This window comes from Scomber japonicus, chromosome 14 (assembly GCF_027409825.1).
Source record: "Scomber japonicus isolate fScoJap1 chromosome 14, fScoJap1.pri, whole genome shotgun sequence".
Classification (NCBI taxonomy): domain Eukaryota; kingdom Metazoa; phylum Chordata; class Actinopteri; order Scombriformes; family Scombridae; genus Scomber; species Scomber japonicus.
Window position 1 is genome coordinate 23,967,410 of NC_070591.1, and position 18,296 is coordinate 23,985,705.

The 18,296-nt window shown below is 40.5% G+C and overlaps 1 protein-coding gene across 1 annotated transcript; it reads left to right on the forward strand.

The window, feature by feature from the left end:
• Positions 1 to 7,260: 7,260 nt before the first annotated feature.
• npas4l (neuronal PAS domain protein 4 like) lies at positions 7,261 to 11,954 on the forward strand. The gene is made up of 10 exons (XM_053333313.1): positions 7,261 to 7,361; positions 8,371 to 8,534; positions 8,732 to 8,877; positions 8,984 to 9,083; positions 9,379 to 9,640; positions 9,733 to 9,842; positions 10,292 to 10,427; positions 10,543 to 11,624; positions 11,700 to 11,822; positions 11,926 to 11,954. Exons 1-10 carry the CDS (start codon positions 7,261 to 7,263, stop codon positions 11,952 to 11,954), a joined length of 2,253 nt encoding a protein of 750 aa, XP_053189288.1.
• The last annotated feature ends 6,342 nt before the right edge of the window (positions 11,955 to 18,296 follow it).

Here is an 18,296-nt window from a genome sequence, read left to right on the forward strand (position 1 = left end):
AGAGAGGAACTCAGCTGCCGCATCGCCCCCCCCCCCCCCCACCTACTCCTCTGTAGTTTGTTTTTCTGTGCCAAATGTGGAAGGGAATCATGATGCAAATATATACTGTGTATGTGTGCAAGCATGTGGTCCCCTCTACACATAATCCCAGCCCACCTGCTTCAGTCTGCGTGTTGTTGTGAGGAAGATCATCACTAATATGCATAATGTAGTTATTCCTCTTTTAGACAATCCTACTGAGTCAAACAGCGCTCAGACGCTCCTCGTGACCTGCCTATTCACAGTGAGGTGAAGAAAAAAAAAAACAACAACCCAGGAAAGCGTGTGTGTGCACGTGTGTTTGTGTAGAACTACAAGCTAAACTGAACCTGAGCAGATGATATAAATGTATAAGGGCTGATAGATTACAAACACTCACCACACAGCTCAACAAATAACTTGGAGTAATTCAAACTGGGGGTGTTTATACAGGTTGGGGGGGTGGGGGGGGATTTATTTTATTAATACCTATTGACACATTTTAGAACAAAACCTTCTTATCTATCTCCATCCACTTTAGTTAAAGGGTTATGTTATATTTTTGACATTGTCAGCAAACATCATGAAAACGCCAAAACCAACTGTGTCATTCCGTCTCTCTGTGTCTTTCCAACTTCTTCAGCCTGCCTGTGGCTGTCAGTGCCGAGCCTATTTGTTCCTGCTGAACATGTACATCTTTAAAGACGGGTCACAAATATTTAGTTTTTCAAATGGCTAAATATTTTTTAACAACTGGTCCACTGTAGTTTTTAACAAATGCTACTCAGACTGAAGTAAATAGGTGCATTTGCCAGGGACTGTTTTTGGTGCTCAAGTGAAAATGAATGGCAGCAGGACAACATGTGGGATCAACTCAAAATAAACTGCAGTTTTTGAATATATCACCCAGTATAACAGCTCACTGGTGTGTTTTTAATTGTTTTTGGATAAAAATGGACGGACTTTGAGTACACAGGCACTACTTGTTACTAGTATCAACTCATCATTGGTTTTGGTAATTTTATGATATTGGTGACAATCACAAAAAATACAGAATATTATCCTTTCAATTTTTCTAAATAACAGTAACCTAACATGATATTGAAGTTAGTGAGTGGGTAAGACTGATTATACAGGCAGTAGAGTTAATATTAATGCCTTTATTCAACATTTTCACTATGGATTTTTAGTGATATCTGATTCTCAGCAGGATAAAAGCTCTAAACTCTGCAAAACTAAGATGTGAAATCCTGGTCTTTGGGGTCAGGGGTCAGGTGTGCTGTGGTTTTATGTTTTGACAGGTAGTTAAATTCTTCTGTATTAGTCACTGATTAGCTGGTAGAAATTGTACCCAGCAGGATCCCAATCAGGACTGAATATGACAGACCTACATCATAAATGTTTACAAATCTGTGTATTTCATGTATAGCAGTGCAAAACCATTTGAAATGCAGGTCGAAGTCACCAGATTACTGCACTAAAGCCAAACGTGGCATGTCAGGCCTTACAGACAGGAGACATGTTGATGCTGCTTCTCGCTTAAGTAGACTTCAGAGATTGAGGTGTTTGCTCGGCCAAACCAAGTCTAAATATTGATGTTTTTATTTACAGACCGGCAGTGCCAATGTGACTCAGTGAGACTTATGCCCTCTGCACTGCACTCGCACTCGGGACATATCACACACTCGATATTCCTCAGTATCCCAGTTACTTGGACTATACAGCAGCTAATGCAGTGAAATCACAGGGAAGCCTAAAGCGTGTTCACAGAGACTTCCCATAAACAAATCAAACTGTTAATGTGACACCAAATGGCCATCAGCGAAACTGATGATATTTATTTCTTTTCTTTTTTTTTCTAATGTGTGGTGTGGAAGTCATTTTTATTTTCTGGATTGTGGTCCTTGTTGTGTGTGAAGATTATGGGTGATGATAGTTTCAGTCAAAGACTCTTCAGGAGTTTGACATGAGTAAATAATTTAGTAAATGACAATGTTGACACTTGGTCAAAAGATAAAATACCTGCACAACAAACTTACTCAGTGATGGTCACTCACTTACCTCCAGTAAGGCGATCCTAATGATAGGAGTTTAGGATTTAGCCTAAATATTTTGGCATTACATTTTAAATGATTATTATTTAACACCCACCCCTCCCCCACCCCCTCTGAAAAAAATCAGTTTCTTCTCATGTTTTAAGTTCTCATTCTACATTTTGATGAGGTTTTTGCTAATAGTTGAGTGAGCTACACAGATGAGGTGTGTCTTTGTGTCACAAAACAGCTAAATTGTTGCCATCAGAGAAGAAACTGCTTCTGTCAAGAGAAATTACACAATCATACATCAGTGAAATATAGTGCTCACTCATGAAGGTGCTCAGTGTAAGCAGTAATTATTTGCCAAGCAGAAGTACATGAGGTGTGTATACCATCTTTAGGGCTAATAATATATGGTTGCATAAACAACAAAGAATGCTTACGAAAAATGAACAAAGTATTGAGTGTATTTGCATTCATTTTACATGTGTTGACCCCTTATGCTTATTGTTACTGTTTTTTTAATTTTTTTTTTTTTTTTTTTTACATTTTTAGAGGGGAATCTTTCTGTCAAGGTTGGTCAGGACTTCCTGTGCAATATGCTTTATAACTATATCAATAATAAATCTGAGACAATTTGAGTTGTTAATATTTGTTTCCGTTTTCTCAGTGTGTGTGATGGACTCGCTTTCTTTCTAGTTTTATTCCATTTGGAGAACCAGCAGGAACTCTCTGAAGATGTATATATGGATTTGGTCTGCACTGAATTGGTCATTTCACACAGTGTTAAACTCTGATGTACCGTGGTGGAAGATAGTTCACTTTTACAGTGACTGAAAGTATTAATACCACACTGTAAAAGTACTCCATTACAACTTATAGGTTGCATTAAAGAGCATGTAGAGGGATTTACTGAGATGATAATGTGGTGTATTTAAAATCCAAATAACTTTTGTAGGATATAAAGTGAAGCGTAGTGGAGTATACAGTACCAGTAAAAAGTCAGTTTACTTTAGAAAGTGTGTCCAAACTTTTGAGTAGCATAAACTAGTGAAGTACTGGTAACTCAAAATTGTCTCAATAAGTCCAGTATCTGAGTAAACGTACTTTCCATCACTGCTGCTGTGTCATGGTCAAGGTTGGAGTGGTGGAAAGTTACATTTTTACCAGTGCAAGTGAAGTTTCTATACTGTACTGTGTTATATTATGTATGCCTGATTTAACACAGAAGTACTGCTTTTTAGAGTCTTGTAAAGCAACAGTCAGGTGCATGAATTGAGGACACTGGAATCCTGTTAGGAAGGGATGTCTTAATGGTCAGCATGAACAAGAGGAATGATTACAGTAAGAAAAACCTGGTTCAGTGTCCATATGGGTGTGTGTTTGATTTAAGCGAGGCTGTGACCATGAACCTCTCCTTTAACAAGCTTTTCACTAAATCAAAATCATTTGGGTTAATTACAGCTGGAGATACTTCAAACTGTTTAAATGAATTTGATTCCTTAACAAATCCAGATGTGTCTGATCGTCACCTCTTTATCTGTTGAGTGAACTCGTACTGTCCTGTATTTCCTGTATGTGCCACTTCATAGTGTTCAGGTCTTTGAACCCTGCATCCTCCCATCTTCTGCTTCCTGCTGAAATCCAGAGAGCCGTATCTGCCTCAGTCAGCCTGTCTGACGGCCCTCACCGTCTACAGCAGTGGGTACTCTGAAGCTGTGGTGCCACCCAGCCTCCCCTACCCCCCAACTATTACTGGCCTTCAGACTTAATGAGACGCGTGCGGCTGCTTTGTGGGGAGTCCCATCGTTAGAAAGTGACTGAACCTCAGCTCCAATCTTTGCCTGTGTGACCAGTAGCGTCCTGGCAGTTTGTTCCTGTCTGTCACCAGCCCTGTGCTATAAAGTCCGTGTTATCTGCAGTGTTAAGTGCAGGCCACAGACGGAGGGTCAGCTTAAAGTGAGTTAGTAGAGACACCCTGTCCCGCCTGGCCCCACGGCACACAGGAAGCAGGGCAATGCTGGGTCCCTCTGTCTGGCCCCGGAGCCTGCATCGGTCAGCAACGCAGGCGCTAATGCAGGCAGACACTCAGCCAAATTACTCTCTAATTTCCCTTCAGGACTTTGACAATCCCACTGGCCCTTGAGAATCAGACTGAGGATTTGTTCAGAGTGATTTGTTTTGTCTTGTCCTCTCCCCGATCCCTGTCCAATTCCCTCGCTCAAGTTCTAGTTCTCTGCTCCCAGCATTGTTGAGGCCACTAAATTGGGGATTTGCGAAAAGAGGCATTAGAGGAGAGAAGCTGCAGCTGTACAACATAAACTCATGCAAAAATGATTGTGGAGAAACCAACAAGAAGCAATTTTCATAACACAGAGACAAATTAAGAGAAATAACTGCAGGACAATTTCAACAAGCTGTACATTCTGCCTGCCCAAGCAGCATTTTTCAGATCTAAGTATTTCATATTCCTCCTTTTTCAAACTTTCAACTTCTTAAGATTTCTACATTAGCTAGTTAGTTAGTTTTCCATGCATGCATCATGCTGTCAAAGGTGACTCACCTAGGAAAAACCTTTTGTCATATGAAAGGTGTCTAGTTTGCCTTAGTCATGTTTTGTGATGCCCATAATCTATTCCTCTGCTAGATGAACTAATTTTGAGCAAGTGACCGACTCTCAGCATCAGTGCGTCATGTTTGCAGACCTGTAGCTTAATTCCTCTCCAGCAGGGGTTTAATTGAGTGACTAACACACACGCAGTTAAAGCCCTTTGAAGACGAACTGCCATAGCTGACTGGCTCAGAAGTCTGTCAGACGTTAAACAATGATGCATCAAGCTCTGTTTTCTGCTGAGATTTCTTGCATCTACTGTAAAACCCTGAAGCTGTGCTCAAGCTGTTAAAATGTTTGAGCACGTAATGAAAAAATCTCTTCTACCGATGGACAGTGTGTTTTAACATAAGGTTTTGTGAAGTGGTCATCGCCTGCCATGTGATCACTGTGTGATATTCATATTATTTCAACCATGTTATGCGTGTGCAGGGGAAGCTGCCTCCTTATCAAGTGTAGAGTGGTTTCATCTTTAAAAAGCCAGTGGTGTTGTAAAAATCCATTTGAAAGCCCACAGCCAGGGCAAACAGTCACACTGTGTCAGGATGGGTTTGCCAGCTACAAAAAGGGGGAAGTCAGGTAATGTGAGACATTTTTTGGTAGATTGCCAAGAAAACCACCTAAAATTCTGAAGACTACATTAAGTGTTACTTTTAGGATTTTATATAAATATTTGTGATCTTTCCATAAAGAAAATATGTTGCCAAGTAAAATATTTTAGAAACCTTGGACCTTTAAACACATCAAGAACCTCTACTTCACTCTGATATCATGTTCAAGTAAAATGGGACAACCCCTGATGTTTGATTTCAAATAGCGTGATGTGACAATTGGCCAATTTCATTTTTAGGCTAATCACTCCTCTAAATACCTTATAAGAACTGCCTTTTTTAATGACTAATAAAGGCACCTTGATGATTAATGAATGAATGACTGCATAGATTCATTATTTTTAATCATTACATAAAAAACAAACATGAAATACATTTCTATAACCTGTGTTAAGACAGAGTGGCACATAATAGCACAATAACAACTGATTTTATGGCACGTGGTACATAGCAGTTTCACCATAGGAACATGTCCCATTTGTCCCATTTTACTGATAGCATTCTGGTATTATGGGGCAGTCATTCTTTCCCATACAAAGTGAAGTATATTGTGAAAATAGTTTGATTATAAGTAAAACGATTAATACAATGTAACATCCTATAGCCATTTATGGTGTTTTACTCTTATTGTTGTAGCTGCATTACTCTTATTACCAAATAGAGAAAATCAATCCACGTTTTACCTTGCAAGTTCTGGGACCAGTGATTGTTTAAAATCTGTGATCCACCCAAATACTAATTAAGATGAATTCATCTCTCTAGTTATCACAGACAAATCAAAATGATTGTTTGATGTAAAGGACATTTGTAGCAACAATGCAATAACGTGTTTGATGATTGGCTGCTAATATTTACAGATCTCAAGATGTAGAGCCTTATTTGTCCCATTTTACCTGATTCCACCCAATTTCAATCAAGATAGAGAGCCTTTATTGTCCCACGGGGAAATTTTCACAATCTGTCAAAACCATCACCAAACATTGAACAATATACATACACACACACACACACACACACACACACACACACACACACACACACACACTGTACAAACACCACCAAACATTGAGAAACATAAGAATACACACACACTGCACAAACACCACCAGACATTGAACAACCGACACATATATCACACTCAGGAGGGCTGGGTCCATATGGGGTCTTTTTTTTTGGAGGGGGGGTTGATACATGGAGCTTTTTTTAGGTTACCAGTTTCTACATATAAGCTTCATCTTGGTGTGATGTTCAGTATACTGATCAACAAGAAAGTGATGCTGCCAGCATGCAGTGCTCTCTAATAAACACCCAGCAGTTTTAACTCTGAGCATATCTGGCAGGTTGACTGATTAACCTTAAAGATGGAAAATGAATGTGTTAATTAGCACATATTTTCTATACATTAGGGACCAATACCTGCAGATGCTTTACGTAATTATCACATTCAATTTGCACACACACACACACACACATCGCCGGCTAATTGTACATGAATCAAAATGATCATCTTTCCTGCTTTAAATCATCGAGTTGGATCATGCGTCCACTCACAGGATATTTTTAGGGCTCCCTCCACTAAATATAACCCGCCTCTACCATTTGTCATCGCGTCACAACAAGAAGTAACACTATCCCATTTTGTTTTTTTTCCCTTCCCGCCGGCTGAGTTGGATGAGAGGTATCGGGTTTTAGGCTATAAAAGGAGGGACGCTCACAAGGGCTCGACACTCCTCATCCAGACTAGAGCCTGCAGAGGTAGGAGATGAAGAGCTCTTATCTGTTGCTCTCCTCCCACATGGAGAAGAGGCTTATTCTTTTATAGGTCAAATCCATGTTAGTATGATTTTGATCAAATTGTCATTCTTAAAGATAGAGAAGTAAATAGTGGATTGCTTTTTTTTTTTAACACATTTCCTTCTGGGATCATCATCATCATTACTTTTATGTGTGTTTCCTCTCAGGTGGCTACTTATACAGCGTTAAAATGACTTTTTGGTGCAACTCCTGCAAATGTCATGTGAGCGCTCCGTGCACTTCTCATCATCTGGCCGAGGATCAGCAGCGCTCCTTTTGCAGAAGGTTCAGGTCAGTGCAACACTCCCTCCCCTCTGCTCCACGTCCTCTAGTGGCTGAGTCAACACATGGCTGTGGAGAAAATGTAGACCCAACTCGGCTGCGCGCAGATCATAAACCACAGGGAGCCATTTAATCCATTTCTCCAGTCTGGAGCCTACAGTAGTATGTGACGCATACTAATCCAGCCACACTGATGCTGTTACTGCATTAAAATAAATATTAAGCTGCTCAGAACAGCCTCCATCAGGTTGCTTTGGTGCAGAAACAGCAGGCAAGGCAGTCAGAAATCACTTTGATGGATATATTATTGGGATTTATGACTAGTCTTTGAATTCAAAGTGATATAACAGTAGTATAAGTATAATAATCCTCTAATTGCACTCCCTAAAGCAGCTAAAACATTTGCTTTGACATTTATATCCTCTAAAATAATTTTATAGTTCTTTATTGTTAAGATTGCATGGATTCAGAACTGATATAATTCTCCTTTTGTGGCACTTTTTGTGTCCTTGTGACGTGGGGCGCCCCGCTCCGAGGACACCCACTTTATAAGGCAATGAAGGGAGCAGCAGAAGCCCAGCCTCCCCTTGTGTATGACGCCCACGCTTGAAGCCCTGGCAGCTATAAAAACCCCAGGCTTTCAGTGGATGGGCCCAGACAGATACTGATCACACAGACAAAGTCTATTGAGAGCCCTCATTTTCTGCTGCAGGCACGACAGCCTCTCATATCAGCAGTTTCCATAGGAACCCTTGATATTCAAAGTCCGCTTCAATTTGTGGGGAAGAGACACAAGGGCGCTCTAAATAGGTGGAATTGTGAAAAAGAAAAGAGAGGCTAGATCAGTTCAGGCCATTATTTCTTTTTGTCTTTCTTTGATTTCTTTTTTCACACTTGTCATGTGGTAGAGACTGACTTTTTTTGACATGCAAGTGCAGCAGTAGCGACAAGTTTGGTTCCCGAGCTTTAGTTTCCTTCATCCACACTGCCTCACCTGAGTGATCATGGTTTCTCACAGATCCACCAAAGGAGCATCCAAAGCCCGACGGGACCACATCAACCATGAGATTAGGAATATGCGAGCATTACTGCCCATCACCCAGGAGGACCAAGAGCGTCTCTCCTACCTGCACTCCATGGCTGCCATCTGCACCTACATCAGGAAGTCTGTTTTCTTTCAGGGTAAGTCCTCAAACTTCAGTTGGAGTCTGTCTTTAAGATCTACTAATCTGCATTCAACCTGCATCATTGTCAAACAAAGTGGAACAAAGTTTGCAGCTCCTTAGGGGATATGCACTATATCAAAGATAACAGATGTGACAACCTGCAGAGATGCATACAGTGTGACTAAGGCTCAACTCACTCTTTCCTCCCTCAAGAGCTCCTGAGTGAAGAGAGATCCCACTGCTCTCTGCCATATGAGGTGTTTGTTCAAGCCCTGCACGGTTTCATCCTGGTCACTACAGCCCAGGGGAAGCTGGTCTATGTGTCCGAAAACGTAGACGAATATCTCGGCCTTTCTATGGTGAGTTTCAATATTATATCAATTTCACTTTCTTTTGATGTGTTAGTAACTAGCTGCACCTTTTAATACGTTGTAGCTTACAGGAAAACCTTTTTAACTTTTCCAGGTAGATGTGCTTCAAGGAGACACTTTTTATGATATGGTGGAACGCTCTGACATTGATATTTTAAAGTCAAACTTGGACATTGAAAACAACTCATCACCAGGTAATTTTACATACTACTCTCTGTTGTTTTTAAAGTTACTGTGTGATAGATTTTAAGCTTTCTGGAACTCCTAGTTCCTGTTTGATATATTTAATATATACTTAAACTCTTAGCTCACTTTGAGCCCTCTTCATTTTTTGTGCTGCAAAGCAACATAATAAGCTGTAAGCAGTGGTCAGTCTTTGTAAAAAATCTTACATTTGCATTTGTCTCATAATGTAGGTGCTACTTTATGCATGTAGAATAATGGTACTGTACAGCTGAAAAACTCAACAACCATGTTTCTTTTATACAGAAAGGAGCTTTGTATGTTGTATCCAAACCTCCAAGGCCTTCAAGCTGCAGTACGGCAACTGCAGCTCCATTCTGGTCAGAGGGAGCTTCCAGTCCTTCCCTCAGCCTGGTTCATCCTCTTCTGTCAGTCTCACCAAAGAGCCCCTGTTTGTGGCCTTCTGTACCCCCACAGTGAACCGCCTGCAATGCAATGACTCCGTCTTCTGTCACAGCTTCAACAGCGTTCACAGACTGGACATGACTTTCACTCAGCTGTCAGACAGGTAGATATAACACAGATCCCATCATGAACAGTTATAGACAAAATGTACTTAATCTGTTTACTGACAAACATTTTCTCATGTTTCTTTTTCAGAGTTTTATATTTTTTGGGCTACTCAACAGAAGAAATGACCGGTCGATCTTGGTACAGTCTCATTCACCCTGAAGATCTGTCTTTGAGTGCAGACTCTCACAGAAGTTTAAGTAAGTTTTTTTTATTAAAAAAAAAAAATCATTCGTTTTACACAAAACAACCAAGACTTAAATTTTAAGCTAATTATGCCTGAAGAAATGATATTTTTTGTCATAGATGCTGGAGCTAAAATGTTGAAACCACAACCTCTTTTGATGCTAGCAGTGTTTTTTCTCTTATTCAGAAACTTCTTAGGATCAGTTTCTAACCTCTTAATAATGGATCATCATTTCTGTGAATGTCTGAATGAGCTCCTCAGAGGCGTTTGAAAAGCTGCTTTGTTCATCTCCAAAACAGTCTCATGAAATGAAGATGAGGTTTCTTTAGTTTTGTGTTGCTTCTGCAGGCTCACAGTAAGACAATTAGGGGTGACGTGAGGTGATTTTTCTGTGTGGATTAAGTCATTAAGTTTGATTGTGCATGGTAATAATCATGAATGCTTCCTCTCTGTTGTGTTCAGTGAAGGCAGATGAGGACTTCCAGGTAGAGATGGTGCTGAGACTCCAGTGCAAGAATCTGTCATGGACCTGGATCTACATTCGCGCTAACAAAGACTCTGATTGTCAGGGCATCAGCTGCACTAACTACATCATCAGGTATGATTAACTTCACTTTTCCTGCAAACTTTTCCTCCATATAGTGTGTAAAAGGGGTTTTAATGATTTTCAAGTTAAAAACACTCATGTGTAAAATGTTTTTCTGCTCTTGTAGTGAAACTGAGGCCAGATATCTGCAGAAGAAAATCAGCAGTGATGCCTTCAGGCCATCATCTCACTGTGCAGCCCAACAGGCGACCCAGACTCAGAGCTACAGCAACACTAAATGCTTTAAAAGGCAGAGGACGTCCGACAGCCAAAGTGAGGAGCCAAGTGGTACCAGAGCTAGGAAGGAGTCTGAGCAAGACATATACTATGTGGCGTTTGCTTCCTCCCAAGGTGATAGCTCACCTGTTTCTTTGGGTGACAGCCCTGCTCTCTTCACCCCTCCCTACAGCCCTGCCTCCTCTAGCTCCTCTCTGCAGCGGGAGGATCTCAGCCATGACCTCCTGATGGATGTGCATGGATACACAGGTCAGCTGCTGTCTTCCCCTGAGAGTTCTCCCTCCTATTACTCCTACCCAGAGACTGGGCTCACCTGTCACCAATCACCCTCTGACTCCCTCCCTGCGGTCGAAGAACAAACTTTTGACCATAGAGCCACCGGAGTGCTCAGTGCCCACTCTCCAGCCCCCTCTTCATCGCCAATCTATGATTTCCAAGCTTGTACATCCAATGCTCGATTAGTTCCAGACTGCCTGTCTGCGTCCGACATGTGTGAGAGCCCAGTGGACTGTGCTCTACATCAAGACGACCATAGCCAACAGGAGCAGCCACAAGGGGGCATCCTTCACCAAGTGCACCATGTTCCTCAGCATGTGTTGCCCATAAATTCCAGTCTTCTTACCCCCAACCAATCCCCCACATCCACAGAGTCTAACCAGTACAGCGAGAGAGAGCAGGCAGAGATCAGTATTTTGGCTCAGCAGATCTCATCCCTGGCAAGCAGCTTTGACATGTATCGCACCCTGAGCCCAGTTCAAAATGTGACCCAGCCCGCAGCCACTAACAGCCTGCCCTCAACATGTGACTGGTCCCATCAACCTCCTCTCCCTTCCATCCTTCCTCTGAAGCGTGAGCTGGTCTTCGATGATAGTGTGTTTGACAGCATCCTGAAGGACCTGGATATGGTCACAATGAAGAGCAGCGTTCCCGGCTCTGGTTTTGTTTCCCACAGCTACCAGCAGGGCTTGGTGTGCAGCAGGAGCGGGTCCCATCACATGGACCAGGAGCCCCTCAGTATGTCTCAGACCATCTCAGACACCTCTCTGCCTGCAGAGCAATTCACTGCAGGCGGTATCGCCATGGATCCTTTCAGTTTGCAGATAGGACATCATGACCAAAACACTGGGTTGTATCAACTCAACCGCTATATGCAGAGTAGCCTTCAGCAAGGTAATTAATATTGAACAACACACTAATGATTTGCTGCTTTGATATATTAGGTCATAGATATCAAAATAACAATTCACTGATGTTATTTTCTGTCTCCCTTCAGATGGCCTTACTGAAGAAAACCTGTATTGAAATAAGTCTGTGACTTACTGTACTACCACTTGTATGACATATTGTCAGGGTAATCTTCCTTCACTGGATTCAAAGAAGAGTGAGAGCAAAGTCATTTGAAGGACATCTTTGCTAAAACACTGCCTTCCCAAATCACTGATCTCTGAATGTTGAAGAGAATCTTAAGTAGAGTCTGAACCCCAGACTTTAGCTTATTCATTTCTTTACACTGCTGTCTTCTGTATTTTATGTTTCTGCTGATGTCTCATGTTTTATGAAAAGAAGGTACTTTTAAAAAAATTGTCAACACTTAGACACTGAAATGTAAGTCTATTTTCTTGTTCTAATACTGAGTGACCACAGTTTACTATTGAGCACTTTATCAATGTCATTGCCACAAGAATTTTATAAATGAGAAGCTGTGCTGATTTAACAGAATATATTTCTAGATTTAAAACTACCTTGATGAGCTATGGCTCAGAGCATTCCTTATAACAAAGAGCTATTCATGAATATGGTTTTAGGTGCCTTAAAAACACAAAGAGACACCAAGTTTGCTAAAAAAAAGTTATATTTACATTCCATATTTGCTTATTTTAGTGGAGGTTTTTCTCGGGCATTATTATTTTCATACTGTTATGAATAAAAAAACCTCTGTCAGAAAGATGATGATGATTGTTACTTCAACACCTACCTCAATGGTACGTCTAAATACATTCCAAGTCTGAATGTCATTAATTAATTGTATTTATTTAGTTTCTAACAGACTGACTTATCCTTACGCTCACTTAATAATATTCAAAGTATTTTACTTTACTGCAATGTGAATCTTGAATTCAATTCATTTGAGATATGTTTGTTTAATGGTACTGCTACTATACATGCCTGAATGTTCAGTGTTAATATCTTGTTCTTGCAATGTGCTTCAATTATTTGAAATGTAAATAAAACTGTATAAAAATCATTGGATTTTGTTGATATATTGGTGAGGGTAATCAATGTATTTTCTTCCACAAAGGGTCATTTAACCTTTACATTGTATGCAGCATCGAATATGTTATTTGACTCAATAATACCTCTAAACACAATCAAATACCACATCAAAGTCAGGTTGGAGTGTGTCCCAAGCAACATTTTTGTAAAAAAAAAAAAACAACCCAAAAAACAACTGAGTTTTTTGGCCACTTGGGGGCAGTACAACAAGCTGTAAACTGAACAGTGACACAGTATTATCAGCTGGTGAATGTGTTTTGAATGAATGTGTTGGTGAATTTCCTATTTACACATCCAGCAGACACAAATTAGCATTAGCATTAGCATTCAACTTGTGTTTGTGCTCATCTGGTGAGTCCCTTAAGTCCCATATTAATGCTTCCTTTTTTCTGTTTTTGGTGTCCTTAAACCACCTTCACCAGCTAGTTGTTCATTGTGTATCTGATGTTTAGTACTCAGCAGGTAGCATTCAGTGGGTTTATGAGAGCTTTTTCGCCAAAAACAGCTGCCCGCTGCTGCTTGAAACATCGCTGATGAGCGCAGTGAGTGTGAACCAATACAATAAAGTTGTGGGCCATAAAACCACAAAAATGAGTTTAAATATGCTGAAATTTTCCATAGAGCTGAAGGAAACTTTGTCTCTATGAACAACACACTCAGGCTACACTTGTTTCCACCATGGTTAATATAAAAATATTGATTAGTGCAGCTTTAAAATGCACTTTTTTGTAGGATGAGTTATCACAAATGAGTCTACTGTGTATTTTTTATGTGCACTTTCTCTGTATCAGATCAGACCGCAGCCGGGTAAACAGCCCCAGCGCTACTGGGCTCTTCAGTGCTCCATTGATTTTTACATATTCTGGCTGGTCAGACCAATGAGAGCATATAAACTGTGCACATAGGATCAATTGTGTGTTTTGATAGATGGGCAGAGTCTAAGCATAAATGAATAGTTAGACAAAGAAGTGAATTGACTGGGCGCTGAGGTGACTGATGGATCATCATAGTTAAACAGATGTAGCTCCGGAGAAGGGCTCAGTCCATGTGGACGGATGTGGAACAAAAGCTCACAGGGGGCACTACTGTCTCGCTGCTGGTGCAGTGTGTGCAATGCAGATCCCCCATGTTTTCCTCATGGAAGTTAAAACAGCCACTAGATGGAGTGATAGCTCCAATAGCCTCCCACTAAAACATTTATCTGCATGGCATTAGTGTGATATTACTTAAACAAGTATGAAATAAAGCGCAGGAGGTATGTGTGCATGTATTTGTGTGTCGTTGGGAGCACACTGCACAGAAGGACATTCATTCGGTCCATTCATGAGCAAACAGTCCAGATGCCTGCTCTTATCCATGGAGACCTAATTAAGAGTGATGTCTGTTGAAGGGTACAATGGCAAATAAAGTTCCTAACAAGTCCCCACATCTGCTGCGCTCGAGTCTTCCTGCGTCACTCAGCGTTACCTGGAACAATAATGATTTCCCCGAGGCTCTGTGATACTAGGTCTGTGTGGCATTGATGCTTTTGTCCACAGCTAGGAGACAGCAAGAATCTACCATTCAGGCATGGCTGTGTGTTGACATGTTGGTGTTTAAGTGATTTCACACTGACAAATTCATAAAAAGAGATATTTATTAGTGTTGGCAGTAGTATTGGCAGTGGTAGCTTGTGTTGTTTGTCTGGGAGAAAGATGTTAAATACAGAAAACCGAATGAAATACACTTTTAATGTCAAGGTAAAGGTGAGACAGGCATACCAACAATACTGAGATATATAAGCAGGAACACACTTTATCTCAGTAACCTGACTTAATATATCGGTCCTACTGTCTCTGTGATTTTAAATTAAGATGACGTGAGATTAAATTAACAAAATCTATGCCTCACGGGAGTGGTGAAGCCACAGAGTCTGCCAGTGGAAGTGAATGATGAAATGCATCCGGATGACTTTATGATTCATATCCTGGATCTTAGAGCAGCATTGGGGCTGAAGATGATACTGTGCAGAAGAATTGACAAAAGAGAAACACAGGGAAAAACTGTCATCTGCCCTACTTCAGTAGTTTCTAAAGTGCTTTCTCAGGTGGATGGCTGGAGGGCGGATGCTGAGGGAAAAGCGCATCAGTGCAGTTAAACAGAGCAGTTCATGGATGGGATTCTTTTCAAAGCCCTGCCTCCCACAAGCAGCCAGGGTTTCACATCCAGCCTTGACGGTGGCTTCTCACAAATGATTACCTCATTTACTTGCAAAGAAAAAACTCTCTAAATTGAAACTCTTACTGATTTCAGACAACAGGGCCTCAGGTGGCGCTGCTGTGTCTTGGCTTATTTACAGGCTTCATGCTTTTATTGTTGCTCCAACTGAGCTTTAGGGCGCTATAGAAAGCTTATCTTGGGGTTATATATTTATTTGGAAATAGAGGAAGATGTGGAGAGCCATCCTGCTAAGAATGTGATTTGTCTGTTTTGCTCGGGGATTGTTTGGCACATGGAAGCAGTGACACAGGAGATAACCGCCAAGGTCACAGAGAGGTGTCATCGTCATAAGGGAGACCTGAGCTGCTATTGCATATTAACCCGAACCTGCCTTTTTATTCTCAACACTTCATGAGAAGGTCCTGCTCAGTCTGTTATTCATTTTCTCCTTGTCTCAGTGTGTAAACCACCCACCATTGTTTTGGCTGGATCACATTTCCATGTCTATAAGGTTTTTGTCCCACTTTTCAAAGGAGGGAAATCACCTGACTGGTGTTGGTTCAGTCAGCGCACACTGACGCTGTAATTGGGTTAGACAAGAAGACCCAAAATAGACCACGGCCTGTTTCTTCAGGACCCCTCCAGCTCCTCCTGTTGCCATGCCTGAAAACACAGCTCTGATCCCATGCTGGATCCCAGTCATGCAAAGTCAACATTTCCCGTTGATATTCACGAGAGAAAGGCCAGCCAACCGGGGAGGAGAATGCAAACAGCAGCTTACTTGCATATGAATGTTTGATTTATTTTCTGCTGTTCTCTCAGGGAGGAGTTTTCTGCTTAAGGCAAAGCACCTGTCCACAGAAGAGACATAAGCATCCCTCTGTTGCAGTATTTGATAAACATGTTATCTTTTGTTGATGAAAATTCATGCGTACAGAAAAAAAATCTAACATTTTCTCATATGCAAGAATTGCCATGAGGGACTTTAGAAATCGTGCCTGGATGTAGTATTGTGCTTTACTGCAATCCCAAACAGATTTTCACAGGCTTTTTTTTCTGCAGAAGCATTACTACAGGTTTTAAGAGGGGTAAGTCTCTCAATATATTGTGTATTTACCCTCCATAAGCTCGACCTGCAGCATTCAGAAAATCAATGCTTTGTACTGGAATTTCAATACACAGCAGCACATAGGTGGATGACTGCAAGATAGGGTTTGATTTTCCAAGCACTGCTGTTGTTTGTACAGTGATGTGAGTATTTAGAGTAATTGATGAAAATGGCAGTCAAAGCAAGTAATTACCCACGAGGCAGAAATGTATAATGTATACTGCACGTGTATAGAGGGCATGCATCATAAACATGTTTATCTCTTCACTTCTGCAGAACCCCATGGGTTGGACACAGACAAACATAGAGGGCTGAATCTTATGGATGGCTCAGACAGGCTTGAAAACGATTATAGCAATTCATTAATAGAAACGCAATTAGGACTTTAAATGAGTGCATCAATGAATAGGATAACATTTTAAAAGGGCTCTTAAATGACAAATAATAATTGACAAATAGCTAAATTAAAAATGAGTATTAACACCCAGTTAATTGGTAGACTTTGAAAATCAATGTGATGACCCAGTTTTTTAATGGGGAAATAAACAGCTGTTCTCACAGTACATAATATTTTTTGCACATGGGAAGTAAATGGGGTTTCTTCTTTTAAAATTCAGTTTTACCAATTGGTTCCCCAGTGGCCCTAAGAACTGCAACTAAAGGAAACACATACACAGTCAAACAAAAGAAGAAATTGTTTAAAGGATAACAAAATGACCTACAAAAAAACAAACAAATCAACTGAATATACAAATGTTGGACATGGCACAGAAATAATGGAACTATATTAACTAAGGACACTTGTTGCCATGGTGTTAATTTACTTCTTGTTAGCCTGTACACTTTACACATATTTGCTATACAGTATTATCTGAACCATGCAATCAGAATGTTAGAAATGGATAAAAACACTTAATGTGATATTGCTAGCTCATTTTGTTCACTCCATTAACAGATAGTTAACCTCCCTGTATTTGCAGCATGATTTGTTGTGCTGCAAACCGTTTGCATTGTCAAACTGGTGAATGTGTTTCTCAGTTTGACTGCATTTTAGGTCTATATAGCTTTTTTTTTTCTCTGAGTGCTGTATGTGTTGTTGAATTGGCAAATGTTTTCTTCATTTGTACAATGTTGAGCTCTCAAGGCCATCCTATAATTTACCTTTTCATCATTTATGCAGCATTTTTTTTTTTTTTTTTTTTGCTGTGGCATCATTTTGCTAATCCACTTTGGGACTTAACAGAGGTGCCCACTGGCTCCCCCGGCATTTGATGGGAGTGTGTACCCATATGTGCACTAAAAAATCAAACCACATGAGGAGGTTTTCTAATATTTAATGCAAATGAATGTTGTTGCTGCATCACTGTCTGTCAAGGGAGAAATAATGAGTTTTTTTGGCAACTGTTTTGCCCATTTTGGGATGCGCAATTATACACAGTTCTCTTCCTATTTGTGATGTGTGTGTGTTTTAAAGCACATTTAAAGTCGTTCTTGCTGGACTTAATCTGAGTTGACTGACAGGAATGTCTTTTTTTTGTTCTTCTGCATGTGTGTCTGTGTTTGTGTGTGTGTGTGTGTGTGTGTGTGTGTGTGTGTGTGTGTGTGTGTGTGTGTGTGTGTGTGTGGGCGAGTGAATGGTTCTTTAAAATTCATCGCAAATCATCAGACCCTTTCAACTCCCAGTTAGCTTGGGTTTAGCCCTCATTAATATTTCTAACGGTGAAACTCACTAAAAGGGCACAAGGCGTCAGCTCATGCATAACAGAGACAGTATTCAAGTCCAATGTTTCACTCCATTCTTCTTATTTTAAAGGGGAAATTTTGAGTGTAATTGTTCAAACCCTCATTACCAAAGATTTCTCACTGGGTAACGTTTGAGCCGTACGTTTAAATCTTCTACATTCCTGTATTATCTTTCTCTTTTTTTTGTCCATCAGCTGCTTCAGATGCCTGACGTTTGTTATTGCGGAAGATTTCAGTTGTAATTCTGAATAATACATTCTCTGCAGGATACGTGAGGTTCTAGAGATTAACATATGTGCAATCACATTTCTTGAATAATG

Bases quoted from the DNA above. Each gene is read 5' to 3' on its own strand.
- npas4l (XM_053333313.1), top strand. From the start codon at position 7,261: ATGACTTTTTGGTGCAACTCCTGCAAATGTCATGTGAGCGCTCCGTGC. The intron at 7,362-8,370 runs GTCAGTGCAACA...GGTTTCTCACAG, and splicing joins TCCTTTTGCAGAAGGTTCAG to ATCCACCAAAGGAGCATCCA. The intron at 10,428-10,542 runs GTATGATTAACT...CTGCTCTTGTAG, and splicing joins TGCACTAACTACATCATCAG to TGAAACTGAGGCCAGATATC.